The 27,995-nt window shown below is 37.7% G+C and overlaps 1 protein-coding gene across 3 annotated transcripts; it reads right to left on the bottom strand.

Annotated features, from left to right (window-relative positions):
- Positions 1 to 609: 609 nt before the first annotated feature.
- NEDD1 (NEDD1 gamma-tubulin ring complex targeting factor) lies at positions 610 to 24,157 on the bottom strand. 3 transcript variants are annotated; one of them, XR_005626973.1, is made up of 16 exons: positions 24,137 to 24,157; positions 23,150 to 23,293; positions 21,199 to 21,293; positions 19,695 to 19,811; positions 18,352 to 18,492; positions 13,060 to 13,289; positions 11,874 to 12,075; positions 10,771 to 10,957; positions 8,092 to 8,223; positions 7,887 to 7,928; positions 7,233 to 7,456; positions 6,379 to 6,511; positions 5,931 to 6,087; positions 5,461 to 5,587; positions 3,587 to 3,653; positions 2,843 to 2,915 (listed from the first exon to the last, which is right to left on the bottom strand). XR_005626973.1 is itself a non-coding variant. In XM_039704071.1 (15 exons), the coding sequence occupies exons 2-15, from the start codon at positions 23,283 to 23,285 to the stop codon at positions 2,811 to 2,813; spliced, it is 1,968 nt and encodes a 655-aa protein (XP_039560005.1). In that variant the 5' UTR covers positions 23,286 to 23,293; positions 24,137 to 24,157. The 3 variants fall into 3 exon arrangements, 2 of the variants coding, with proteins under 2 accessions (XP_039560004.1, XP_039560005.1); XM_039704071.1 differs by lacking the exon at positions 5,461 to 5,587 and having other exon boundaries at positions 2,811 to 2,915; XM_039704070.1 differs by lacking the exons at positions 5,461 to 5,587; positions 24,137 to 24,157 and having other exon boundaries at positions 610 to 2,915; positions 23,150 to 23,285.
- Positions 24,158 to 27,995: the final 3,838 nt, after the last annotated feature.

Here is a 27,995-nt window from a genome sequence, read left to right as displayed (position 1 = left end):
TCTAGTATGCCATGCTCCTTTGCAGGAGGGGCAATATGCAACTTCCAAATTCATCCTTGTCGTGCTTATGAAGAACACAGTGTGTGTATCAGGCACTGGTGGACTGCTGCCAGGAAGTAAGAACATGCTGGCATTTTTATGAGAATAAATCAATTAGTCAAAATCAGTTTTCAAACCCTACATACCTTGATGCTGCAAATAAACTTCTCATCACAGAAAGTCTGTACAGCATGAGAGAAGGGAATGAAAAAAATTAAACATCCATAACTTTAACACGAATAAGACACAGGATGTCCAACTCACCAGGATTTTAGGAGACAAGTTTATTCCCCCTGCCCAAAATATCTGTTTGAACGTGATTTTTAGCTATGAACATGATCTCTCTGGCATGACTGTAACAGTCTTCAAATTGGAAGGGGGAACTGCTTATCGGTCCTTTACTCCAAGAGCATGAGGTATTGTGAACATTTCTGTGGAAATGACTGGATGGTCTATACAAACCCAGAGGCAGAAGAGAGATTACTCCAGAATTACAGGTAGATAGTGCCTGACGAGGTATAACAATTGCAACACAGATTATTCTCTTTAATAAGCAGGTCACCACAGTTGTTTTTTTCTCAAAAAGAAAACAAGCTTTATTTTAACATACAAATCAGATTGTGTACAAGGCAAAACATACCCTTATAGAGATAGGCAGAGTGGATCAACACACACCATGTGTAGCCACTTGCACTACAGTAATCCTGAGACATGGACAAAGGCCCTAAAGTCTTTTTAATCACTCTTGCTATAGCCACCTCCATTTGGGAATTAAAAACATTATACAGTTCAGTGTCAGGAAAACAAATGACCTATAAGCAAAATACCCAAGATAATGGTCTAACTCCCTGCTGTCATCCAGGTACACCAGCAAGAGTTCAGAACTTGAAAAAAATCAAGCAATGGAAATATGCAAGGTTACTTCATTAACACTGAAAAGCATACATAGAAGGATGCTAAGATATTTTTGCTGCCTTCAGCTACTACTGTCTTCATGAACTGTGTGGTCTGTGTGTCAAGCTTACATATCCTATGAACTTAACAAAGAGTTCTCTATACTGTGTGTTAAGTTAGTAAAAAAAAAACAAAACCCCAACTTCCTTCCTTTGCTTCCTTTCAATATGAAGTTATAGGTGATATAGAAATATTTTTAAAAGCTTTTAAAAGCAGTAGAACTACAGACATTTAAAGTCATTTCCCTAATATTAAAGGCTACTTGAACACCCTCATTTTGCTACAAGACTGTTTTTCATTAAATGACATCAAAAAAAGGAAGTCTCTTTTTTAAAAAAAGTTAAAGATATGGAAACGTTACAGACATGTTTGGAGCTTTTCTTCAGTTTTGCAACATATAAAAATAAATTACACTATATATTATGGCTTTCCTTTATTTATCTACTCATTTAGTAGCAGTGTCATCATGGATTTAAACACTAGATGTAGTAAATAATTAACATGTCATGTTCTTCAGACTTTGCTTGAGTTTTGAATTTGTGAAAAGAAACAAGAAAATATTAGAGGAAAAATTAAGAAGCCTCTAGAAAAACTTAAATAGCAAGAAGCACCTGTAGAAGATGTCTTTCAGAGAAATTTTTATCTCAATTTAAAATTTTAACTTGATTTTTAAAGCAATTTAAAATTGAAGTTTTAATCTTCTTGGCAAAATAAAGGCCAAGCCAAATATCCCCTGCACTTCAACAGTCAGGACTTCCTACTGAGCTTCATTTCAGAAATGTTGACATACCACTATGATACTGTTTTGCTACTGAAGTAATGATTGCTCTTTAATGGTTGTTAATAATACAAGATAATAGATTTGGTATGCAGCTATCTGAAAAAGGCCACAATAATGCTAAACCAACAAAACTCAAAACTACAACATGACTGCTCAATATCATGTGTTGTTCACTACCAGTGGAAGGGGAGGTTGGGCACAAAAGGTGCTTGAGTCAGACTGAAAGACTTCAATTACACATTGCTGTATTATTAATGGCTATATTATTAATATACTTACATTTTGAAGACTAAAGTTGCATTCAAATCAGACAAGCTATGACAACATTCAAATACATGTAAATAAAAAGAATTCTAGATTCATAGCCAAAGTAGTAGCAAAAAAAGTCTCACTGTGCAGTTGATGTAGCATTTACAACAACAAACTAATGAATTCAATAAGAAAGACTGTGGCACCGAATTTGGGAGTATTTTTAAGCTCTAGTTTTACTCAGGACAGAAGAGTTGCCAGCTGAATCAACTTAACTGACTACTGTACTTTTCAGCTCCTTGTAAACAAGACTCCATGTTGTGCACAGAAGAGGAGCTTTCACTCCCCTGTTTCTTCAAGGAAAGTACCTGAAAGGCAAGCTGTAGTGATTGTTTCTGACATCAGTAGAATAAAGAAGCAGATAGAAAAGTAGGTATATATAAAAAAGTTCTTTAAAAGCATCTGTCCTGGTTTGATTTTGTTTACAAAAAGGCACTTTATGTATTGCTAAAACTCCAGCACCATACTTGTCCTTGGAGTTTTTCTGTTAGAAGGCTAAGTTGCAAGGTGGCCAGCATGAGGAGGCAAATGTTCTTTATACAGTGCCTATTTGCTACAAATTTTATAATTACACAAAGTATCTTACACCAGTTATTTAGAAGAATAGATTCATGTTCAAAATAATGACAGGTCTTCAAACAATACTTCAGTGATGACAGATGATCTGTCAGAGATGACACACCACCTGTAGTGAGTTCACGCTAATAAAATTAGCAATGTAAATCTTTCAGAAGTGAGTCCTCAGTCTTTTGTTTTCCTCTCGAAGTCTCTCAATTTCAGCTACTAAGCTTTCATTTACAGAGTATCTTTCAAGTAAAGCATGCATTTCATTCTAGAGAAAAGAAAAAAGTCTCAATCAGTAGTAATAAAGTTAATAATTCCAGTTTTATCCTATTGGCTTTCATATTTCTTTTAAAAATGAAATAACTTAGATAATTCTGTTTTTAAAAACTTCTGATAAGAAAAGTAAGATTTTCCCTTTTAAGCTGACATACAGTATTTTGATCATTAATACATTGGTGAATATTTTATCAAAGGATATTTTGCAGTTCTTCAGGATGAGAATCTACTAATGCAGATTCCATTAAAATGCTCAGAACCCAGACAAGGCCTTTTTAATGCAGATCAAAAGAACAAAGATTCATAAAAAGGTGAAGCTAAAGAATACAGAATAGCTCAGTACATATATAGTATCTACAAGTAAAGCTTTCTATTTGAATTCCATCTATCTTCTCCTTACCCCTTCTGAAGGACAGCTGAATTTGTTTATATCTCCTGAAATATGGAATTCATACCTACTCAACCCCTAGATTCCCTTTATTAACAAAAGAAAAAGCAATTTCACAGATTCCCATTCCTGTTTTCCCCCTCCTTCACGTGAAATCCTCCCTTTCTTTTTCCTAATAAACAAAATATATTTTCAATTTTGAGAGAAGATGGCATGCCTTAGCATTATCAAAATTGAAAACTGGATACATTTCCCATCATGGTCCTTGTACCTACCAACTGCATATGGAATTGCTTGATCATCTCCACTTGCAAATTCACAATATCTCGATGGCATGCTTCTCTGGGGGAAGAATTGCAAAAGGAAGATGTTCAGACTTACTTAGGAAGCAGTCTCTCTCATACCCTCAGCACCCAAAACTCCACAATTCCTCCCCTTTGCTCTCATCAAAAGTCTAGAAACCCTTAGACCATGAACAATCTTCTACAGCTTATTTTAGAATACTGTTGTTATGATATTGATTTTTACAAGTACCATTTTTTTTCAGCACATAAGAAGATGAAGGACTTTTCAGTTTAGAAACACAAATATATACATGGTGATATCAATATTCTTTTTCACTTGCAAGCAGTAAGTTCCTCTTATTTTTACCATTCAAAGCTAATTTTCAATCCATTGCTCATAAGCACTGCAGAGGAAGATATTTATCTGTACTTGAAGATACACCTTTTCAGTATATATGACTTTCAACAGTCTTTTGTAAAAGGGCCCAAAACATCAACTGAGTAAGTGATACATTATTCTCAATACCATGGAATAATCCAGGTTAATCTACATAAAAAGCAGTGGCAGTGTTGTCTGTGAAGTGGACATGAATTTGTTAATTCATGGACAACCATTCCACACTACCAAAACCAGGCTTGAAAATAGCCTCTGATCATGACACTAACACAAGAGTTCCAGGAGCTGAGGAAGAACAAGACCAGGTCACAGAAAAGCAGGCAAGCTGACAAGTTCTTCCTGCACAGTGCAGCACAGTGCAGTTGTCTGGGACTGAGTACTGTGCTATGGGTACCACTGGTCTGACAAAGTCAGGCGTTTCTTTAGTGGACACACACAGATCTAACTTAATTTTCCTTTCCTCAAACATAGCAAATCCAAAGGCAATCTTCACTTTCTCTTTCCACAGATTATTGTGCTACAGAATTCCTACTGGAGGCAATCTTCTTTGAGTGTATCAAGAATAGATGCCAGCTAGCATCCTATAAATCCAAAGATGTAGGCTATCTCCCAAAGACAGGGAGATCAAGAAACAAACATCTTTTTGGAACCAATGAATTATGTATTATTCCTGATCTTTACATGAAGGTTCATGGTTTCCCCCCACCCCTTTCACTTGAGGAGGAATGAATTTCAGGCAAGGAAGATAAAAATCCTTTCCTCAGGTTCCAACAGGTGAGGTAGTTACCTCAATGGGAAGCTTACAACGGTTCCCTTACCTCTTACTGACCACAGTACTAACAATCTTTCATAATCAGTTTACATGTATCTGCAACTAAAAACTGGGAAAAGGGCCAGCAGAGCCTTCCAGCCACTCCAGAAAGTATAGGTCAGAGGAGAAACACAATATTTAAGGCTCCAGATCTGAGGTACTGGAAGTAAAAGACTGACAAGCATAACTTCCAACTCTGGAGTGCCTGAACATATATTTTAAAGAAAACACATCTGCAATACATAGACTGCATTTTAAGTTACATCAATTACATGTGTTCATCAGATATGTTTATTACCAAAAAGTCCCAGGGGAGTTTTACCATACTGCATTTATGTAAAGACATTAACTAACATTCAATGTATTTTTTCTGTTGGCAGATACAGAGCAGCCATAGTCACAGACCTACTAAACTAGTTTTGCTTTGCTTTTTGTCAAGACAGCAGCAGTTCCCCTGTCCTGCAATTCTTCTCCACCATCTCCATTCAACCTACTTCATCTTAAAGTGGGAAGTGATGCCCTAGATAAGATTCTCTTAACTTTTTCACCTTCTTCAAACTCCACTCTAAACAGAACCATGCTAATTTGACTTCTTTCAAGACAATTGGAATGTTGGTTAGATATCCACAAGGTAAGCTGACACCAACCATCACTTACAGCACAGATGTTATTTCAAAGCAAAGCTCCACCAGCAGAAATACACATGCCAAGATAACAACAATCAAAGCCAACACAACTCAACTGGCTATGTCAAATTCTCCTCACTGTCAACTTGAAATTTCTCCTGCTGGGATAGGGAGACAAGCAAGGAGGAAAAGAAATCAGTGCTTCAGGAAAGCTTCAGGAAAAGAGTAGAGATCTTGCTATGCAGACTGAATTTACCATCTGAGAAATATTCACTCATTCTGGAAACATCGGCAAAGTCATGCACCAACAGCCCTCAGAGGCATCAGTCTAATTAGTCATCAGAGCTATTAAAAACTAAGTTTTATCCCTAGTTTTTCAGAAATAGGGCTATAAATGGTGTAATTTTCTAATCCAAAGAGAAATTTGTTTGAGCAATGCTGAAACACCTCATTAAGAAAACATGTCATTGAAAACAAAACACTCTGCAGGAACACCAGTACCTGAAGTCATCCATTGTTTCTTGTATCATATTCTGAATGAAGTTTATTTGAAGTGCTGTCAGAGGTGCATTTGTTCTGCTACTCCCAATGGTTTCTACTATTTTTTCTGACAACGAACTTGCAACTCCAGCAGTGACAGGTGATGTTATCTTTGAACCTTTACAATTGAAAATAAAATACTGAGAACCCTCAAGATAAATAAAAACCACTCATATACTGCATTACACTGATACTTCCTAAAAAATAATTATTTATTTAATTAATTTTACCTCAAGTATTGCTTGGTAAAAAAAAACATCAGATTTAGAATAAGTCTTTTCAGAGGCAACTAGAGACATTTTAAGAGGGCTGACTTGATTTAAAGAACCGAGATCAAGTCCATTTTATCAGATTTCACATGAGCTTACACTCAACCACACCTAGGACTGGGCCAAAATTATCAACTTACCTGCTGAGGTAGTACCATTTACTGGTAAATCATATGCAGGATGGGCCTGAATATTCTTCATTGGTTTCTCATTTGCATCAGGAGTAGATAATGGTGGAGAAGGTTCTATGCTTGATAAGCTTGATTTTGAAACCTGACAAAAGAAACATTTTTTTTTATTTCAAAGATTAAATCTACTTGTTACAATTGTCTAATTGCATGTGAAGACTAAGTTTTCCAAAATGCACCTTCAAACATTTTTGCTTTTAGGAATCTGCTCAGAAATGCATGCTTTTCATTTCCTAGCCAGGTATCTGAAAAATGGATTGCTAAAACATTCTAAATTGCCTCAAGTGGGCATAAAGAAGCAAGTGCAAAAGGCGGGGGCCTCTAATTTTCACATCAAAAATGTTGTGACTAAGTTGTATCACTCCTAGCAAACTTAGACTTCTCAAGAGCAATACAAAAGTAGCAAAGCTCTGTGCAAAGACATATCAAAGATATCTCAAGAAAAAGAGGGAGACGGAGAACAGGGAAAGAAGAGAGTGGAATTGACCTAACAAACAACAATCAATCATACTGGTGCAACCATCTAGTGATCCTTCTTGATTTTCTAGAAAAATCTAAATATTCCTCAGGCTACCTGTTTTGTTTCATGGGAACTTATGTAACCAATCTTATTTAAGACACACATACATTTATCTTCCATTGCTGAAGGCCAATTCATCTAAATCACACAAGGTTTTATGGATTTGTGTTAATAGTGCGTGAACAGAGTTGCAAAATAAAATCAGATTGGGCAGTATTCAGGATTCTTTTCTTCAGGCAGTAATATTCTGTCAAGATTCTAAAAAGAGCACTCATAATAAGAACACCTGCTTTAAGACATCTTTAGATTCTTGTTTCCCAAGACTTATTTTCTTGGAGTCAGTCTCTGGATGTTCCTCTTCTTCTTTAATTGGAGATCCCACAAGTGCATGTATTGGGCTAGACTGTGTCCCTTGTGCACTACTGCCCACCAGGTTTCTTTTTAATGGAAAGGCAATGGTTGGCTGTGGGAGAAAATCCAAACCCAACACGTAGGACTGGAAATCCAGGCCTAAAATGAAAAGGGAAAGATGAAACACACAGGTCAATAAACACACACACCACATCTATTCCACAGTTAAAAAGCTTGCACACACATAGAAAACTGATTGACAGAAGAAATCACCAAGAAAAGTACTTCACAAAAAACTACATCCTTCCATACAACTTATGGTGCCCCCATCCTTACAAAGTAATAAAACATGAAAAGCTTCTGGATATCACAATAAATTGTATAAAGGAAAAAAACCCAATCACTTTAGGACCATACTCTTGACTTCCTGTTACCATGTTGTGTCTCCCAATGTGTCAGATAATTCCCAGAAAAGTTGTTTCACTGTCTGCTTTGGTCATTTGTTGGTTTTTTTTTTCACTGGTATGACAAAATCAGCATGTGAGAACTAGCACAGACCTCCAAAGACCTATCACAGGCATATGCTTACCATTTCCTTGAGGATCTTCAGTCACTTTATTTGCAATAATATCTACAAAACAGCAGAACACAGACACATTTGTATCACTGCATCAAGTTCATAATCAAAGATAAATTAAAATATAAAGTAGGTACAGCAATCAGTCACAAGTGACATTTTGTCACACTACATGCAGAGGAATTATGCTTTACAAATTCCAGTATTAGTAACTTACCATCTCTGACTGGAGAAAACACGTCTCCTAAACTACTTCGACCAAAATCATCAAAGTTGCTTAATTCAGCACTTTTCCCATGATCTGCCTCTTTAGATGGAATGACATCCAAGCTGGAACTATGGGGAAAACCTTCAAAGGACAAGATCATGCCATTAGTAATTGACCTTTTCCAAAAATAACATACATTATGGCTAAACAATCCCACACCAAGCATGATACCTGGGAAGTCCAGTAAGCACTTCAGAACATCTGCAGATGCCAGTCAGAGGGTCAACATTAACTTCCTCATTCAGGCTGTCAACAAAGGTGACTACAGCTAAAAGCTCAAGAGAAGGGTTGTAAAATTGGAGAACCCACTCATGCTCAGAGAAATCTCTATGATGGGCGCAGCAATTTTATGGTGGATCAGCTGAAGTGAAACTAGTGACTAAACCTTCTGCTAATAAGATAACCACATTCAGATGATAAAAATTTAAATTTGTTCTGCAAGAAAAAATTTTGCTGTACTAGGGCCATTAAGCATTCAAAGGGAAATTATATGAAACACCTTTTTTAAAGCTTATCTAGTGTTAGTGTAGTCTCTGCTTACTTGTAATATTAAAAAATCAGCGTACATATTCTAGTATTAGAAAATCAAATTGAAGTTACAATTGCAGGCAAAAAAAAAAACAAAACCCAACCAAACTTGTTCCTAGACCTTTCTTCACTCTACCCTCAAGCCCCTTCTCTGACCTAATCCAAGGGCAAAAAAGCTTTTTATATGCATGGCACCAAGGACAGTTATCTGAAGAAAGGAAGCATACCTTAAGTCCAAAAAAATCCTCAGTAGTTATTCAAACTACAGTTTTTAGGAAGAGAATTAAACTGCTCAGACAACCACCAGAATAACTATCATAATTTCACAAAATGTCCACAAAACCTATAACTACTTCTTTAGATGGGATTACTTGTTGAAGTGATCCAAATATGACTGTGTGGGTGACTGCAATTAATCACGTCCAACTATTTACATTAAGTGGAACCTGAGTCATATTTACGATTTCACATTTAAATGTATTAATATATTACATTTTTCACTCCTTCAGATGTGTCAATTGTGACACCAACACAGGATTGCACTTGCTAGTCAAGTAAATACTTGGTATACTGAGTCAAATCAGAAGTGCAGCATCAACCTGTGCGTCAGAATTTAGAGGATCTACGTGGAAAAAGTGTAACATAAAATTGGACCAAAATATCTTGTGCACTTTTACCCATTCCCAGAAATACAAATGTAGTAAGGTACTTAAAGCAGAGAACAGCTGGTAAATGGGAGTTTATGGGAAGCCAACTCAAAGTACATCCGAGTTTCTCATCATATTCTGACTTCATTTATACTTTTGTACCTTAAAAATACCAGTGACAAAAAGCCTCAATTTTGTTTAAATATGTTATCAGATTACTTTACTGAATGCCCCTAATTTCTCCAAGTTAAATCGCATGAACGGGTTCTAGAAAAAACTCCAGACAACAAATGAAGTTTGTGGTAACTCATCCATTCTCATTTTTAACCTTAAAGACCATATCTTCTGCAGTATTCAGAGGTTTTTACTTCTAAATCAAATACTCAGATTAAAGAAAACTGTTTTGCTTGGTAAGCCTTTACTTTCTTAAAACACTTATTTATTATGCATGGTCCCCTTTAAGGGGTAACAGCCACTACATCTTCAAATAAAGATAATAAATTGTATGCTTTAAGCAAAATAAAATTTTCCACACCATTCAGTAATGTTGATTAGCAACACTTCTTGCATACACACAAAACCTTCTACTTCACCTCATACTTCACTGCATACCCAAGGGAGGTCATTAATACACATCCCTATGGACTGCAGTGGCTTATTGCCTAATTACTGTTACTAAATGTATTTCTCCTTATTTTAAAAGGGAGGGGGAAAGTGCTGTTACATTAAAATGGATTGAGGATTTTTTCAAAGAATCAAACAAGCAGTGTTACTGATTTGATATTTTCAGAACTCTTGAATTAAACAAAATTTAATTTAGAGTACATGTCACACAGTGGCAGTTTTGGAATGCTCAGAATTCTTACAAAGAACTTGCTAATTTCAGAGGCATAGATAGCAAGTACAGTTACACAACTAATCATACTTGTAACTATATTTAACATCTTTCCTACCATGTGATACTGGAATCATGCCTCTCACAAAAATACAGTTCAGTTGTCACTTGGGTTTTTGGACTAGGTTGCTTTTTTCCCTGTGTTTTCCCAGGTTAGGTTGGGTGGTTTTTTTGGTTTTGTTTTTCTTGATGAGGTCTGCTACTTCTATTCATTACAAGAACTACAAATCTGTAGCTCTGCATTCCATGCAGACATTGCATCAGAAACTACATTATGTACATAATCTGCAAGAAGTCAGAATGCAAGAGGTAGTCCCAAAGTACCACCACAATTTTAAGACTTCATGTGTCTTAAGCTTACCTCCTACAGCCTCACAGCATGTGCTACACAGTGGGGAGGGAAAAAAAGTATTGTATGTGCAGGTACACAAACACAGTACTTCCGAACAAATGCCCTTCCCTCAGTGAAATTTTTACACTGTAATGGTCAAAATATGAAACACTGCTTCCATCTTCCCCATTATGCCAACTATTCTAAGAGTAGGAACACAACATTACCTGTTTTCTCCTGAAAAATCTCTCCTCCCTTATTCTCATTTGTCAACATAAGATGAGAGGAAACTGCTGCTGATGCTTGCAAGGCAATGTTTTTGATGCCAGTATTTTGAATTCCTCCAAGATTACTACCAGCTTTGACTTCTACTCTTTTGGACACAGGTTTATTTGAAGAACCTATTATGTTAGACTGAAGAAAAAAATAGAACCAATTACAAGAAGTTATTATTCCTTCAGCCCAAAGTAAAAATACAAGACAATATATTTTCCTTTTTAAAAACAGTAAAAAAAAAAATCAGTTCAAGTTGCAAAGGTTGCCTAGGAGATATGCCTTTATAAATATGAAAAAAAAGTATCTTCATGTAACTTCAAAGAGCATGGGAAACATCTGTGAGGACCTCCACAAGAATAGTAACAATTTAACAGTGGAGTGACCCTGCATGATTCAATTTTGATCCCAGGATTAGACATAGCAGAAAAAAGAGATTACAATATTAGGGACTCCAAATGTTACAGGAATAGTTAACCACTAGCAGCAAGTTTGCTAGAGGAGAAGGAAAGTCTCTGAGTGCTAAAGAATCCATTTCAAAGGTCCTCTCAGTGTCCACTAAATGGAAGCACAGGGTTGCTCGATTACAGTAGAGTCTAATTAAGTCTTGGAAGAACCTCTTAAGTCTTCTCTATTATTTAATTACCTTCTACATTGTTTATATGTCATAGCAAAAGTCCATATATAGGACATACAAAATATCTTCAGCTCTGTGTCTTCTTCTTAAGCAGAAGGGCCATTACAGACCTTTCTGCTCTGCCTACAAATAACCAGAGGTGCCATAATCTGCATGATCTGCAAAGGCAGCATATCCACACCAGAAAACCCAGAAGACTGCAAGTTCCACTTATTTCTATACTGAGGCCAGGAATGGGGGGAATTCCACATTAACAATGCCTAGAACAGTAGTTAAGACTAAGCAGTTTATAATTCCTGTGTTGGTATAATCCCATGTTGTTGGTATCTATAATGCTTAGGAAGTGAATGTTAAAACTTTTTTCAGAACTTAAACTTATGCTTTGCTTTCATTAATCTGCATACTGAACACTAAAAGTACCTTGGAAAAAGTGCTGCTGAACTGAAGACGTATGCATTTCACACAGCCTTTGTGAGCAGTAACTGCCTTCACTGGTGATGTCAGCTGTCTTAAGTCATACTGGCAGATCTTTCCTCGGGAACATCCTATAGCCAAAGTAGTACCGTCAGGCATGAAGTCTACTGTGGTCAGAGGAAAATCAGCTACAACTGTTTTCAGTAACCTTCAAATATGAGAAATGACAGGATGAAGCTTTTAGAATTCAAAGGTTGGTCTTTTCAACACAGAATATCTAAAAGAAATATATATATAAGCTTTCATAATTCAGTTACAGGTCAGGAGTTCAGCTTCTCCAGTACCAAGTAAATTCAGTGAACTATTTTAAGAAACAGTGGATTAGGCTCACACTAAGCATTCAGGCTTAACAAGAAAAAAACTGCATATGCCCCAACAGACTTCATGACAACGGCATCACATTGCCTTCTTAATAGCAAACCAACATTATTTACTGGTATCATCATTTGCAGCAGCAATCATACTATATACATCCTCTAACTTCCCAACTTCCCAAGCCAATCAACTCTACTCCTCCCACAGCTCTAGGAAAAACCTGAGGTCTTAGTTTGCATCCTTCTACTGCATCATTCCAAAATGCAAACAGACTCCTGCTGCTAGGAGGAGCTGGAGTAAAAGCACTACTGACACTAAAACCAATGTCCCAAAAACCACTTGCCATCCCATCCTCTCACTACGAAGTCCCATCACCTATTTCCCATCCTTCCTGCTTTTTCATCAAACATTCCCCTCCTATCTCAGCAGTTCTGTGCACCACAGTTAAATCTTTTATCTTAACTAGAAAAGCAAGCAAGCTAAGCTCAGGTGGCTGGCACAGGCTGTACTGCCCCTCACAGAAGTTAACTGCTCTCTACCAACAAGAAAAGCCCAAGCACAAGCACTGGAGAACATCACCCATAAACTGGATTTCAATTAGTTCCCACATGCCTTGGGGTTTTTCAATTGTTTGTTTGTTAACTTAGAAAGCAAAACAGACTATGGGACAGGTTCTCCAGTAGCAATATGTCAACCACTTCAGCCATTCTGCATGGGGCTGAATGAAATAATTCATGGCACCATTAGGCATGTTTTTTCAGTTTACAAAACCAAAATAAGCAATCTTGTAAAATCAAAAGGTCTTTCATATACTCACTTTTTACTTATAGCATCATAGAAAATAATTCTTTTATCCAAACCTACAGTTACAAACAACAGCTCATTGACTGGAGAAAAGCAGATTTCTGAGGCTGGTGCTTTATGAGTATTTTCAAAATTATGATACGGGTTCTGGCTATTTACATCCCAGAGAGTTACATTTCCACTGTCAGAAACAGTGCCCAGCAAGGATTTCTTAAGGGATGAATATTTCAAGTGTCGAATAGGCTGTAAAACACACATAAAAATTAATTTTAATACCAATATTAAATATGATATTAAATTATTTTCTAAAGACACAAACATATTAGGAATACAAACAAAGTAATCTACAAAGGCTTCCAACTCTGAAATATAAACAGTAAAACCAGAAAAAATAATTTTGCATTAAAATGCCATTTTTGCTACTGGGGGTGAGACCTTCCTTTTTTACTATTATGGGGTACCATATGAGCTGATCAGCAAAATCAAGAAGACAACTGAAACTTCCAGAAAAGTTTCTCAAATTTTCAGCAAATATCATGTCTTCATACAAAAAATCCCCACAACACATCTAAAATTAAAGGAGTGGAAAGGTACATTAGTTCACCAACTAGCCTTCTGCCAAGAATGTTGAACTTAATTCCCCTTCACTGACTTGAGGTACTAGGATATCAGCCAATTTGGTAAGACACACTGACTCCAGAGTTAAGCAAGTAGGTAGGTCCTGCAGAGCAGCTTCAGCCTGTGGACCAAGACCACAGAAGAGGATAACGTGTGCTTTATCACAGGCAGCTTTGCTATAGCACAACCAGGAACTTGACTTGCCTTTCAGAAAAGATACTTTGTTTCCACCACATTGCTGCAGAGGATGTTTCAGAAGCTCACTGCTCTAATACTACAGTACTCAATTTCCTGATCAATTTTACTTATGACCTGACCCAGCTGCACCTATTCACTCCTAGGGCCATATTGTCCTTACACTTAAACAATTTCCTAACTCCCCAGTGCTGCTATCCCGTTTTAAAGAACAGCAAGCTCACCCTCCTTCAGGCTCTATTTTGCAATTTTAAAAAATGAGAGTCCCCCAGAACTGTTTTTTCAGTACCATCAGTCTTTTTGCAACTCTCCCAGTATGAATCTTTCTTGAATATGGCCAACTAAAATCTTTTATGATCCTCAAAATATTTTGCTCTTATTTGAGTCTGTTTTAATCATTGTCATTTTATATTAAGAAATCCAACTACTTTCCCTCAGGAATTTTGAAATCCTACTCTAATAAAGAACCTCAGTTGCCCCTTAAATCTGGTATCTTGATTTCTACTCTGTCACAGTTATTCCTGTGTCTATAGTTTTAATCATTTTTTGATACTGACACAATCCTCTCTTATGGGCAAATGCCTTCCCACTGGGTTTCATCATAGCTCCACCTAGAACCACAGAATCGTTAAGGCTGGAAAAGATCCCAAAGACCATCAAGTCCAAGCCTTACCCCAGCACTGCCATGCTCACCACTAAACCTGTCCCTAAATACTATGTGTTTTTTGAATGCTTTCAGGAATGATCATTCTACACTTCCCTGGGCAGTCTGTTTCAATGCCTCACTCACCACCCTTTCAGAGAAGAATTTTGTCCTAATATCCAATCTAAACTGGTACAACTTGAGACCATTTTCCCTTCTCCCATTGCTTGTTACCTGTGAGAAGAGACCAATCCCCACCTCGCTAGTACCTATTTTTCAGGTGATTGTAAAGAGCAATAAGATCCCCTCTCTCCAGGCTGAACAACCCCAACCCCCTCAGCTGCTCCTCACAAGACCTGTGCTCCAGACCTTTACCCAGTTTTGCTGACCTTACTTCTACTATCATAAGCACTACTGAAAATATTAAACAAGACAGATAATGAAAGAAAATGTCTGATTTATCAATATAATGAATTTCTTACCCATCCTATCTAGTATTTTCTCACAAAGCACTGAATCAAGTACTTTACTCAAGTCCAGTCCAATGAGGGCTGAAATATTTCATTTGCCTGAAAATGCTCTCAAAAAGCTATTGTTTTATTCTGGCATAGACCACACCACAATGCATTGTACTGGCCTTTATCCTACTTCTGTCTTAACTTCCTTTTGATGGAGATATGTGTTGCTTCATATTCCTCCAGCATCATTTCCAGCACTTGTATTGTGAGTGTTGCTGGAAGCCAAATTGCCTCAACCTGCTTTAAAGAGGAGGCACCTTCAACCACATATTCAAACAGGAACGACTACAACTCTTCATCACTAATATGGTCCTCTACTGGTCACAGTTTTATCATAATTTTCTTGTTTGTTTACATTGAAAAAAAATACTGAGAGATTCAGGAATAGCAGCTTTAATTACAAACAAAAAGCCAAATTGCCTCAACCTGCTTTAAAGAGGAGGCACCTTCAACCACATATTCAAACAGGAACGACTACAACTCTTCATCACTAATATGGTCCTCTACTGGTCACAATTTTATCATCATTTTCCTGTTTGTTTACATTGAAAAAAATACTGAGAGATTCAGGAGTAACAGCTTTAATTACAAACAGCATCTACATGGGAAATATTCCTGACCCTCACAGTTCTCTCAATTCTTTACTTCCAAATACCTTCCTCCTTAGCTGCCCTGGCATGTCCATGTTCCATTTTCTCATTCTTGTTCTTCTGCCCACCAAGATTACTCACTTCTAGGTCTTCTCAAACCTCTTTTGCTATCCTACCAAGTCAGCCATTTCCTTTTCTCCTTTATCCTCTCCTTAATCTCACAGGTCTGGGCAAGTTCTCTGTTTTCTTTCATATGCCTACATTGCCCATATTAGCACTACTCCTCACTTTTAGCTTTAAAAGCTGACAAACTTTTCACTATATGGAGCAGCCAGAATCCATCAGACTCCTTTACAAATCAGCCAGCTGTTCAAACAGCTAAACTAAATCCTGTTGCTAGGAGAATTGCACCAGGCAGTGAAGACTTGAACAAACATTATATTTTGAAACAAACCTTAATTTATCCTCACAACAGCAAGGAGAGAAGAATCTGGTAGTCTAAATGAGTGCCAATAGCAAAGACAAATTATGGGATCTGCAAACAACTCTGCAAGAACTCAATTCTAATAAAATACAAAGGTATTCTAAATTAAAATCAATTAACAGACTATAGACCAATGCTCCTATGAAAAGAATTTTGTTTAAAGCCAGAGAAAGCATGGCAACCTTGAGCTATTCTACTACTTGTAGAATCTACACAACATGAGAAATTAAGTGGCATGGAAACTACATTCCAGCATGCTGAATCAAACACAGACAAGCTAAAATTTTTAAGGTTAGACTTCCCATTCCTCAATTCTAAAAAAAAATCACTATGGTGTGGTGACCCTTCCTAAGCCAGAAAACTAGTACCAGGATCAAACAGTATAATACACTGTTTATCCATTAAAGTTTACTCTTAAGGAAAGCCGGCCCCTCAGCTATAAATCAAGTAAAGGCTTTTTAAATTTAACAGAATTACACAAGTCTTTAGATATTTTCTTCACTGTAGAATCAGTTCTCCAATTAATACCCAAGACAATAACAGAGCCATTTCTGCACATAAAAGTAAAGAACATTTTTAGGATCACAGACAAGCTGGTAAACTGGGACATCCAACTAGCCAACTCATTCCAAAATCATACCTCAATTCCACTTTAAATGAAAGCTATAATCAAATAACTGCCCTCCCTAACAAAATGTTGCAGACCCTTTAGAATATGATCAGGAGCTCTTTGTTTGCAATTACTTTAACACATCAAATAGCTTTATCCATCCTAAAGGTCACTCAGCTTGATTTCATCTGACGAAATAGTTATTCATGGCATATCTCTTACTCCTAATCACTTTCTGGTGGAAAGAACTGAATATATCAAACAGGTTCATGCAAACCATCTTCACAAGAATTTCCTCATTTTCCAATTAACTAGAAGCATAGTCTGCACTCTGGATATTCACCTCAGCTCCATAATCCAGCCATGGACCTCCCTGCTCCTGCCTCACATACACACTCCTCATAAGATTGCAACAATCAAATCAGAAAAATGACCTGACTATATAGATGGATTTTTAAGATCAAACCAAGTATGAAGTACAATTTTGCTTCAATATAAGTATGAGATTGGCGATAGATCAAAGACACTGCAGCACCTAGGAGCAGAAACAGTTTAAACGTAACAGAGATTTTTCATCAGAAAGTATATCATAATTCCCGAGATGCTGTGAGAATGTAAGAGATTTTTCACCACGTTATACTCTTCATGCGAGACAGGAGAAGAATTTAATTTGACACTATCTGCAATCTAAGAATGAAAAAGCTGTTGCAGTAACAGAAAAGGAATAAGGCACAACTTCAGCATTCCTTGCAACATTAAAGGTCACGTTTAGGACCAAAGCAACAGTTCTGCATCCCCTAGGCAGCCCCTACCTCTGTAAAATGATTCAGTAAAAAAGGAAAGCATGCCTAGAACTCAAATATGTGGCTATCCATAAGACAAGACAATTCTCACTAAGAGCACACATTGGAATTTCCAGTGGGACAACACAGCTCATTTACTACAGCAAATGTTCTTGTATCAAGGAATTCCCCTTGTGATACCCACTAATTCTTTTAATATCTTTTGAGTCTGCAGAAAGGATTTGCAGTGACAAACCCTCCAAGGTTCTTAGGTAGTACATATGCCTTGTGTTTGCCTTATGCACAATCTTCCTTCAAACTAGTTCTCCCAAATACTAACTAAACACCTAAGTAGGTAAGATAAAACCTCATTATTTTTCTCTTTGAGCATCTGTGCAATTTTAATCTCCAGATTAAAAAACGTATTTCCAAATACAAACTTGTATTCACCCCTTCTGTACAGATAACTTTGAATAAGTTAGAATCCAGGCTGCATGGTCTTTGCCCTCTTCAACAATATATTGAGTGGTGAATTGAAATCCTGCTTTGGTTTATAAAGCCAACTGTGCTTTAATCACTTCTAAGATACCTATAAGTTTATTCTTGAGGAGCCAGTGTCTACCAAGTAAAACTTGCTGTATCCTGTATATAAAAAAGGCACTTGAGAAATTTGTATTTCAATGCTACCTAGTATTTAAGGCTATAATGCACACAGCAGTCTGCTTTCTCCTTTCCTTAAGGGCATTCTTAAAAATTAAAATTAAACAGAACACCAAAACTTAAAACCTCTTGAAGTTTAGTTTCAATTTCTGAAGACTGCAAATTAAGCTTAGTACCTGAAAGGAACTCAACATAGCCAGCCTACCTGTCTGCTGCCATAACCAAAGGGACTACTGGATAAATTGGTGGTAACACTGTGTAGGATGATTTCACCACTCAGAGATCCAGAAACAATATAGCCATCATTCCAATTATATGCAACACATGTGATTTCATCTTTATGTTCCTGTGGGAAAGGGAGGTTAGAGGCAGAGTGTTAAAAACATTCTTCCTAATTTATGCTTTTACAAAATAAAATTCAGCTTATTTTTTCTGACTATCCGTAACATTTTGAAAGATTTAAGAGTTGTTATGGAATATCACAGGAAACAGCAGCAAAACATACCAAAGATGAATCATAACCACTCTCTGATTGGTTGCATTGGGTGGTTTTAATGAATTAGTAAAGATGAGCATATAATTATATGCAATATTTTAATATGACAACCAGAGAGATATTTACCACAGACGTTATGAACATTATTTTAAAAGTGAAGTCTCCCAGAAACCAGTGATATTTGAATATACTTTATGTAAGTTAATCTGATGTACTACTGACAACTTCCCCTTCTGTCACTTTCAGACCTAACATATATTTACTAACCAGCTTTTCAGTAGAGTCATTTGCAGTGATAATATTGTGTATAATGAACATATTTTTTTTTCCCCTATATTCCTATATAGGAGAAGACAATGTAGTATTTCTAACCCAAAAGTTAGGAGTAGATATTTGAAATATTGTATTAGAGACCTAGAGGTTTTGTTTCCAACTGTAACTGAAAGTCCAGGAAAAAAAGGATAAATCAAAGCTGAAGTTTTATAGCCTCTTAAAACAGTGGTGCTAAACAAAGGCAAACCATCTATTGAAGGCATGTGGGAAAGACACTAAGCCATCCTACAATTCATGTATCACAAAAGAGTTCTAGAGAATTCATACTGAATCAGTTAGAAGAGAACCATATCCCAGTTTTGCACAACATTAATTCTGCTACAGTATTCCACAAATACGAATGTGTTTTCTCATTGAATGTATCAGAAACAGCAATTACCTGGAATGTAACTCCTGGAAAAAATCCCCATCAGACAACACCAACAAAAATTTGCAAAAATAAGAAGTCTATTCTGGAAATTTAAACACATATTATTATGTGTTTAAATTGTAAATTTAATTTCAGAATTGTACTCTGAAAACACCAAGTTACACATGCTTGTTCAATTTGCTATTTACAGCACATAAAGAACAGAAACTTGAACGAGACCCAGATGTGTGCTAGCTCCTGTCTGTGACCTTGATCCAGACAGCCACCAGACTTAGGGAAAGTACATTTTTTACAGCTGCCAGCAAAACCTGGGAGTGGAAAGCTACAGCTCTTCCTCAGCCAAACTTACCTTTAGGCTGCGATAAATCTTTCTGGACTTCAGATCCCAGATATTAACTGTGTTATCAAGGCCTCCGCTGACAAGATACGAAGAACTAGAATTCAAGCTCACACATGTCTGTTTTGCCTAATGCAGAAAGAAGAAAATGTATGCTAAAGATAATTAAGGGATTTATTCAAATCTACTTCAAAGCATATTGATGTGTGTTTCCATTTTCATCTGTGCAAATAGTCCCGCTGACAGACAGACCTACTCATACTTTACAGCCGTTTCCTATCAAAAGGCATTTAAAATCAAGTCGAGTTTGGACATATATTTAATATACTTTAACATGTAAGGACATTAATTAATAACCCTTCAAATACTTGCATTTCCTCATTCCCATTTTAAATTTTTTGCACTTTTCCTCCAGTAGGCATTTTCCCTTTAAATTAAAACTCCGAAAAGAGAAATCATAGTATTTTATTCAGGTACCCAGGTTTTTTTTAAAGAAATCCTAAGTTAAAGAAAAATAACTGTTAGAAGGAAATCAAGAAGTTGTCCAAGTTACATACTTCACATTTCCTAAACATTACACGGAATATTATAGCAGCAAACCTCATAATTCAGTTAAGTGGTTCTTTTTAAAATAATCACTGAAGTACCAGTTTTTGCAAAAAAAAAAAAAAAGGTCAATCTTAATGATAGGCCTACATTGAGGACAAATTATTATTCAGTTCCATCATGTTGAAAATTCACTTTTAAGTCTTCAAGATTTGAGTGAAGAAAAAACACGTCCATCTAATTATTGACATGATAAAATTGCATGGGACTGCATTAGTTAGAGATCAAATTTAGTGAAATCTTCAGGACAAACACTCCACCTCTGAAAGGGTTTGCTTCAGCACCCTAAATGCAAGGTTTGAACAACTTTTCAGAAAATTTCCAGTCCAAATTAGCATTACAACAGCTATCCAAGAAGAATAATTAGAATGGTTTAGAACACTAACAAGCTATTTAAGTGACCATGTGAAGAGACTCTTCTAAAACTAAGTCCAGCTTTTTGAAGTGCCACACTTCCTTTTAACTAGAGAAAAAAAAAGCCTTGAACACAACACAAATTCTCTTGTTTCTTGCAATACAAGCTGGCACATGTAAGCTCCAAGACTCTTATGTTTTGCAGTGTACAATTCATAGGCATGCACAATACTGACAGCTCAAGCTGGAAAATGAAGTTCAAACTTGAGCTATTCCATCTCCTACACATTAGGTCATCTGAACCACTGACTGCCTCAACTTATCACATTTGCAAAACTGCATCTGTATCTTCTTACTGACAGAACTATTTTAAAAGCACTATTGCCCCCACTCTTTATATGTGTTTAACAACACACAAGGAAACATTTTTACGTATGTGTCATAATTCTAACAATACTAAAATTACATTGATCCCAATATGGAGAATAGATGTGAGACACACAGGATACCAAGTGAACTGGGGAAAAAATGAGGGAAAAGCATTACTCATACTTACGCCTTCAGCTATTTCAAAGAGTGGGACAGGTTTGCTTTTACAGCTTGAAACAACTATTTTATCACCAGCAGCAGAAGCAGTAGCCAGGTATCTATCTTTGTCACAAGTTAAGGAACATAATTGTAGGATACTGGTGATTAATAAAAGCAACAGGAAGTTTCCCTTATTGAACAGAAGACAGATTGGCTGAACAGTCTAAAGCATTGGACCTTGCAGGGACCTAGAAACAGAAACATAAGGCTATTTTCCAAGCTTTCTTTCTTGTAGTTAATTCAAGAAGCTCTTGAATTAACTACAGCCCTTACTTGCCAATACAAGACAGACAGCAATTTCTTTGATAGAAAAGACAAGAAATATCTGCCAGGTATTATTTAAGAGCTCTTTACCACTAAGGCAGCTCAGCCAGTCTACAATTCTGCTTCCCCACACCCCCAAGTAAGAGCCCCATTTATCACTAGTTCAAAGGAATGTCTGTGGCTGTTACCAGACTATGGATTTAAAGAACAGTCCTGGTCATGACAAATGTTAGATTACCTCACTATACAGCTTCTAGAGCACAAAGAGCTGTTGCCAGTTTCTCCCACTCTGTACTGAGAAAAGAAAAACAAAAGCCCAAAAAGAACCTTTTATGAAACCAAGTACTCCAGAGTAATAAGGACATTTATAGAATTACAGAGCAGGAAAACTGCATCTGCACCACCACCAAACAAACTGAGTAATCACTCAGTCTTCTGGCCAATGCCCATTGTGATTTTGTATTTCCTCGTTAAAGAAGAACACAGGTTAATTGGCTGGATTTAACACAACAGAACCAGCAGGCAGGGTAGTGCTTGCTATTGCTTTCATTATTTTAAGACTCTTTTGTATCATTTTACAGAACTACATGTAACCAGAACTAATGCTTTATCCCTAACAAGCTGACAAGTCTATAAAGTACTTCATTGTTTCAGCCTTGGAGATGAAGAGGAGACTTGAAAGAAGAAAGCATATAAGACAGACTGTCTGTAGATAAAGTTGACTAAACACACACTAGTGTGTATGCATACACATGAAAACATTATATCTGTGCTTCAAATTCTCTGCAGGCTCCGCAGCCAAAACATTCATTTGTGTTCCAATTGGTGCAACTTTTTTTCTCATACATTAACTTAAAGGACAGACATTCAGAACTTGCAGGACTTGTGTGCCAGCATCCTGTCCTCCTTCTACATCAAGATGAGGCACCACCACCTTCTCCTGTGACAGCCATACAAGCCTGGCAGCCCACTGAGATTTATCATATGTTCATCTAACACCTGGCCCCTCTTATCATAATCCAAGACTTCCTTGGCTTCCAAGTCAGGGATGACAGACCTGAATGGGTCAGATGCATTTTGATGACAAACCACCTCCATCCCCTGAATGTTATCCTACACAACAATGTTTGTGCTTCCTCTTAAATGCTATAAGCAATGGAAAGAAAACCAATGCTTAGAGGTAAGTGGACACTATCAAAGACTATCAGAATCAACAAGAAGCTGTCCTATTAAAAAACATATCTTTGACTACAATTTTCCTCACTATACTATGTACAGAATTTTACTACACCAGCAGTTGCTTTGCTCAAGCTTGTCAGTTAATTAAGCAAGTGTCATAATCAAATACTGAAGAAACAAAGGAGCAAGCTTTACAGTTGGCAGGTGATTCAGGCCTATTACAGCCATTAGAAAAATGCTGGCTCCCGAGATGAGAAACTTCTTCACAATTATTTACCATCATGAACTCATTCTGTAAATCCCTTCAGCACAGGGAACCGCAACACTTTGGTCAAAATATCTACCAATATTTTTCTGCAAGGCTTCAAAACACATCAGGCCTGTGTTTACAAACACTCCAGTAAAAAAAGGAAAGAAAAAAACCTTGGAATTTTGCAGAACACCCACAGAAATAAGGCTGAAACTGTAAAGGATACTGTTGCTGGCCCAGCACAGTGCACTCACTGGGTGTGAGGGCGTATGTGGGTTGAACTGCTCCACCACACTGAAAGATGAGGAATCCCATATTTTAATGTCATCTCCTGATGATGCAAAACGTATGCTTTCTTGCATGGCTGCACCTGTTCTGGCAAAAATAAATGAATAAGTGAAAATATATACAATAAAAAAAAAAAAAGGCAACCTAACAATCCAAAATGACACAATTTTAAATGGTACAGTTGACGTTTTCTTGGATAACTGCAACATTTGTTTGGAGAGTTAAGCAGTTAGCACTGTTCAGCTGCACACAGGAGTGAAAGCAGCAGACACTCCAAGCTTCTGCTGCTTGAACTCTGGCAGGAAATGCATGGTTTCTTTTTCACAAAGCCAGCCCCTGTACGGCACCAAGAGACTAAAATGAAGCCTTTATGCCCGCAGTTCACAGCTGCCTACCAGGAAGCCCGGAGTGTCTGAAGGAGCCTTTTCCCACCAGCAGATGGGGATATACAAACCAGAATCAAACTGCTGCCGGGCAAGGCCGGCAGGAGCGACCTGAAGGACTCGCTTCAGCGCTCATCTCACCACTCCAAAGCCATCCGAGAATCCTCTGAACTAAACCTCTGACAGCAGAATATGAGCGACAATGAGTCACCTTCCATCGCACCTTACAAAACATTACGAAGCCAAAAGGCCAAGAACAATGTACTACTACTAATTATTTTGACTGACATATTTTAAGACTTAAAGCCAGGTTAAGCGGTGCCTGGTTTGAAACGGTGACTCTCAGTTTTTATTCCTAGTAATTTTAAAGTATCAACAAACAAGGACAGTAAACGTGAGCCTTCGCTTCAGCTGAGAACGCAACCACTCCACAGCTCCTAAAGTTTGCGGGACGCTTCCACACAGCTTTAGGCCATTCATTCTTACTGCCGGGACTGTTAACAGTCACAGAACTACACAGGAAACTGAGGGTGCACATGCACCTCCCTGGGCAGCAGCCCGCGGAGCCGCTCCTCACGCAGAGCTCTCCCGCCCCGCGATTGAACCCTGGCGGCCGCTCGGCGCACCCCGCCCACGGCACCGCCCGGCCCCGGCCGCTCTCCCGCGCTCTGCCCCGCGGCGCGCAGGGCCGCGACGTGCCCGGAGCGGTGAGCGCGGCCGGGCCGGGCCGCGCCCTGAGCCCGCACGGCACCGGCAGGGAGGGCGCTGGCCACGCCATAAACCCGCCGAGACTGCGCTCGAGGGGCGCCGCATCTGCCCCGGCTTGAACTGCAAACGCAGATTGCTGTGCTGAGCAAAAGGCGAAAGGCATCCAGCACCGCCCGTGTCTGGGGTGTCCCTACATTGGGACACGGGGACACCATGGTGACAGAGCGAAATAAAGGATAGCGCTTAACACATTACTAAGAGTAACACCAAGCAATACCAAGTAATAGAGAATTGCGGCATCTGTTTCCTGACTTGCAATAGAACTGTTACCCCGGCCATGCTGCATTTTACAGAAGGAGGGAGCTTTTCTGTTATTTTCATTCAGTAAAATAAAAAGCAGCAGTTCCGTTAAGGTGATTCGTGTTTGCACTCCTGCTTTCTGCCCCTAAGCACAAAATTGTATACTAACCTGTAGCAAAACTTTCCGTAGAGATGTGCCTTTGAGTGAGTCTTTACCCTGCGGCCCCTCAGAACCCGTCGAGCCGAAATGCCTGATCTAGTTCCCTTTTCTATGGTTTGCCATGTTCATTTAACATCTAGAACATGTAGTACAAGTGAACTCAGAATCAGGAGAGAAGAAATCATGCCACTGTTACAGAAAATGCCATTAGTTCCCTACAGCAATGAGGATCATGTCTTTATTGCATCTATTAATCCTCGCTAACTAATCATTAGTCATAATTTATATCTTCATAATTTATATCTTCAACCACCTGCCTTCTCAGCTGAGTGTTAAGGGATCCACAGCATTCCTGCAAGTCTTCTACCCTCGCTCCACTTCATAGTCCTAATTTGCTGCTAAACCTGTCGTGCTTTACTTCTGAGGCCAGCACTTGCTATTCCATCCCAGCTTCAGCAGAGAGAATCTAAACAGATTCAGAATCTAAAATCGAATCTAAACAGAGAGAATCCAAAGCCTTTTCTTCACCACAGCCATATCCTCTGGTTGTTTTTTTTTTCCCTTATCTCCTCACTGTGGAGCACAACTGTTTTTACAGACAGGTGAGCACCTGCCTGACAAGCCCTGAAGCCTTGAACAATTAAGAATTTGGGGGATTTTAAGTAAACATGATCAGCATGTTTTGCTTCACTCTGTAACAGCCCCTCAGTTAAGTCAGTTTGTCCTGCTGGTAGGACCATTTTTTAATGCCAGTGTCTGTGCTGTGCTTGTTCTTGGTATTTGTAAGGAATCATTGGGACACGTTGGTATATCCTGTCTGGGGAAAGGACTGCAGCTAAAAGCCCAATCCTTAAAGCCAAAGTGGTGTTGCTGAAAGGTCTCCTGTGCAAGGCAGGGCATTCCCAGCAATTGTGCAAGGATGTAAAAGCAGTGGAAGTGTGGGCAATACACAAGTGATGAGAGCAAAAACAGTTTATATAATATTTTTAACTGTATTGTTACTACTACTATTATTAAAACCTTTTGCACATAGAAATATTCTTTCTTTTCCCATAATAATTAGACCTGGATTGATAATAATTCTTGAATTAGGCTATAATTTCAATTATGCTAATATCTTTTTGCCTTTAAATATAGATAGGTTTCCTCTTTGCTGTAAACAAGGTTTGCATTGTAGGAGCAGTGACATTAGGTTCTGAAGGATGAGCCACAGAGAGGGGAGTAAGACCAGTCAGGACACTAGGGAAAAGAAGGCCTGCATTTCTTTATGGTTATAATCGTTTTTTAGAGTGTTTTGGAAACCACTTAAAAGTGGGTATTATCCCTTTTGCTAGTGGAATCATAGGAATGTGACAGAGATAATTAATACACTGCACATTGTATGATGAATATATATATACAGTAATTTCATATGAGAGGCAGGATCTTGACTTTCACTGCTAGCTCTGCTGTACAGTAGCTGGATGATGCCAGAAGTCACAGGGAATGAAGCAAGCATCACTGCCAAGAAGCAAGGAGCTTTGCCTAGGGCATTGAAGTTTTTTGGTGGCTGCTGAAATGTACTTTTCAACTCTGAATGTCTGGCCAGGAGCTAAAGCAGCCCTGCAGGTGCTCTGTGTTTTCAGAGACTTTCACCCTCCACACAGGACTATAGGGCTGGCTCAGTCAGCTTGTGATTATTTCTTAGGCAGTGCATTCTGGTTCCACACTGAGAGTTTTGGTGCCATTTGCTTCAGCAGAGCCTTTCTTTTTTTCTTTGCACATTAAGTAGAATCCTAAATCATGCTGAGATGGTAGATAAATGAGAATAAGTCTAATTATCTCTGGGGTTTCAAAGTGGAAAATTAAATTGCAGTGGTAAATATTTGACTTCAGCACTTGCCTCTGGACCCTTTCACCCACTCTGTTTTAAAGATTAACCTATGCTTCATATTTTCACTTCTCTCATTTAATGATGATCTCAGTATCTTTAACTCAAAGAAAACCTTTGGCAAGCATAAATGGACCTCTCTGCTGGCTTAATTAGTTCAGCATATTAGCCAATAATTAATTCTAACTCCATCATTATTTTTTTAAAGAACCTTCCTTCTTGGGTTTCACTGAAATGGACTGGAAACAAATAACTGTTTCATTACAGTGTGTCTCAACTGAATAATAACATAAACAGTCTTCCTCTTTCATTCAAGGATCTGAAAATATTTTCCAAATGTTGATGCAGAAAACTTAAAATCCCTCACTGATGAGGGGATTACTGTTATATTCAGATAAAGAAACTGAGGCATAGTGAGGGTAATTACTAGGATTATTTTGTTAGATTGAGGTCATCCAGAAAATGAATATATACTTTGGACAACAAAAAATTATTGTAAATTGGAGCTGTAGCGGAATTTAAAAACCAGTCACATACAATTGGATAAATCTGTGTGAAATTACTGATTTCCTCATCACAAAATTAATTTAACCAGAAATAATTCCAAGTTACTCTGTATTTGTAGGCATGATAAATCCTGTGAATGCCTTGAATATAGAACATCTTTCAAGGCACCAATATAACTTAAAACTATATTGAAACAGTATTTGAAAACTGAAATATTCTAAAGTCCATTCAGACCTTTCACTGTTAAGCTCCCTGATCAAATTGAATTTGAGCTCCAGCATGTTCTTGATGATCCAATTTGTCATTACAGGACCAGAAGCTGTTATTTTTTCTTAGCATTTTGCTTCATTCAGTTCACATAATGGAAAATAATTTTTAAAAGCCCAAACACCGCTTTTTACTATTCTTTAGTTTTGCACAGGTCTTTCTTGTTCCTCATCCAAAGGGATGCACTGAAGATAAAATGTCATTCTTTTCAGAATCTTTCAATTTCTCCCCACAGTGTGCTCTCCCTCTTTCTCTCTCTTTCTCCTTGCCCCATCCCACGATTTGTCAGATAGGGAAGCACTATCCATTCCTTCCACAGGTGTAGAATGGAGAAATATTTCTGTTAAAATTTGAAAAGAATTTATAAACATGCCAGAGGTTCAAAGCTGTCAATATGGTAAGTAGCTCTTTGGCATTGTTGTATGGGGCAAATCATGGAGAACTTCCCACACCAGGAAGGTCTTTCCTTACAAAGTGAAATCCTCCTTCCTCCTCTTCCTTTTTAATTTTGGAGACAGTGACACAGACAAGTATTCTATGCGAATCTAATTCAGCATGGTGCTGACACAAATCTGTTCTGGTTTCACAT

Source organism: Passer montanus, unplaced genomic scaffold, assembly GCF_014805655.1.
Source record: "Passer montanus isolate IOZ18808 unplaced genomic scaffold, ASM1480565v1 scaffold17, whole genome shotgun sequence".
In the NCBI taxonomy this organism is placed as follows: Eukaryota; Metazoa; Chordata; class Aves; order Passeriformes; family Passeridae; genus Passer; species Passer montanus.
Note: the sequence above shows the minus strand (reverse complement) of the source record. Positions and strands in the feature narration are given on the sequence as shown.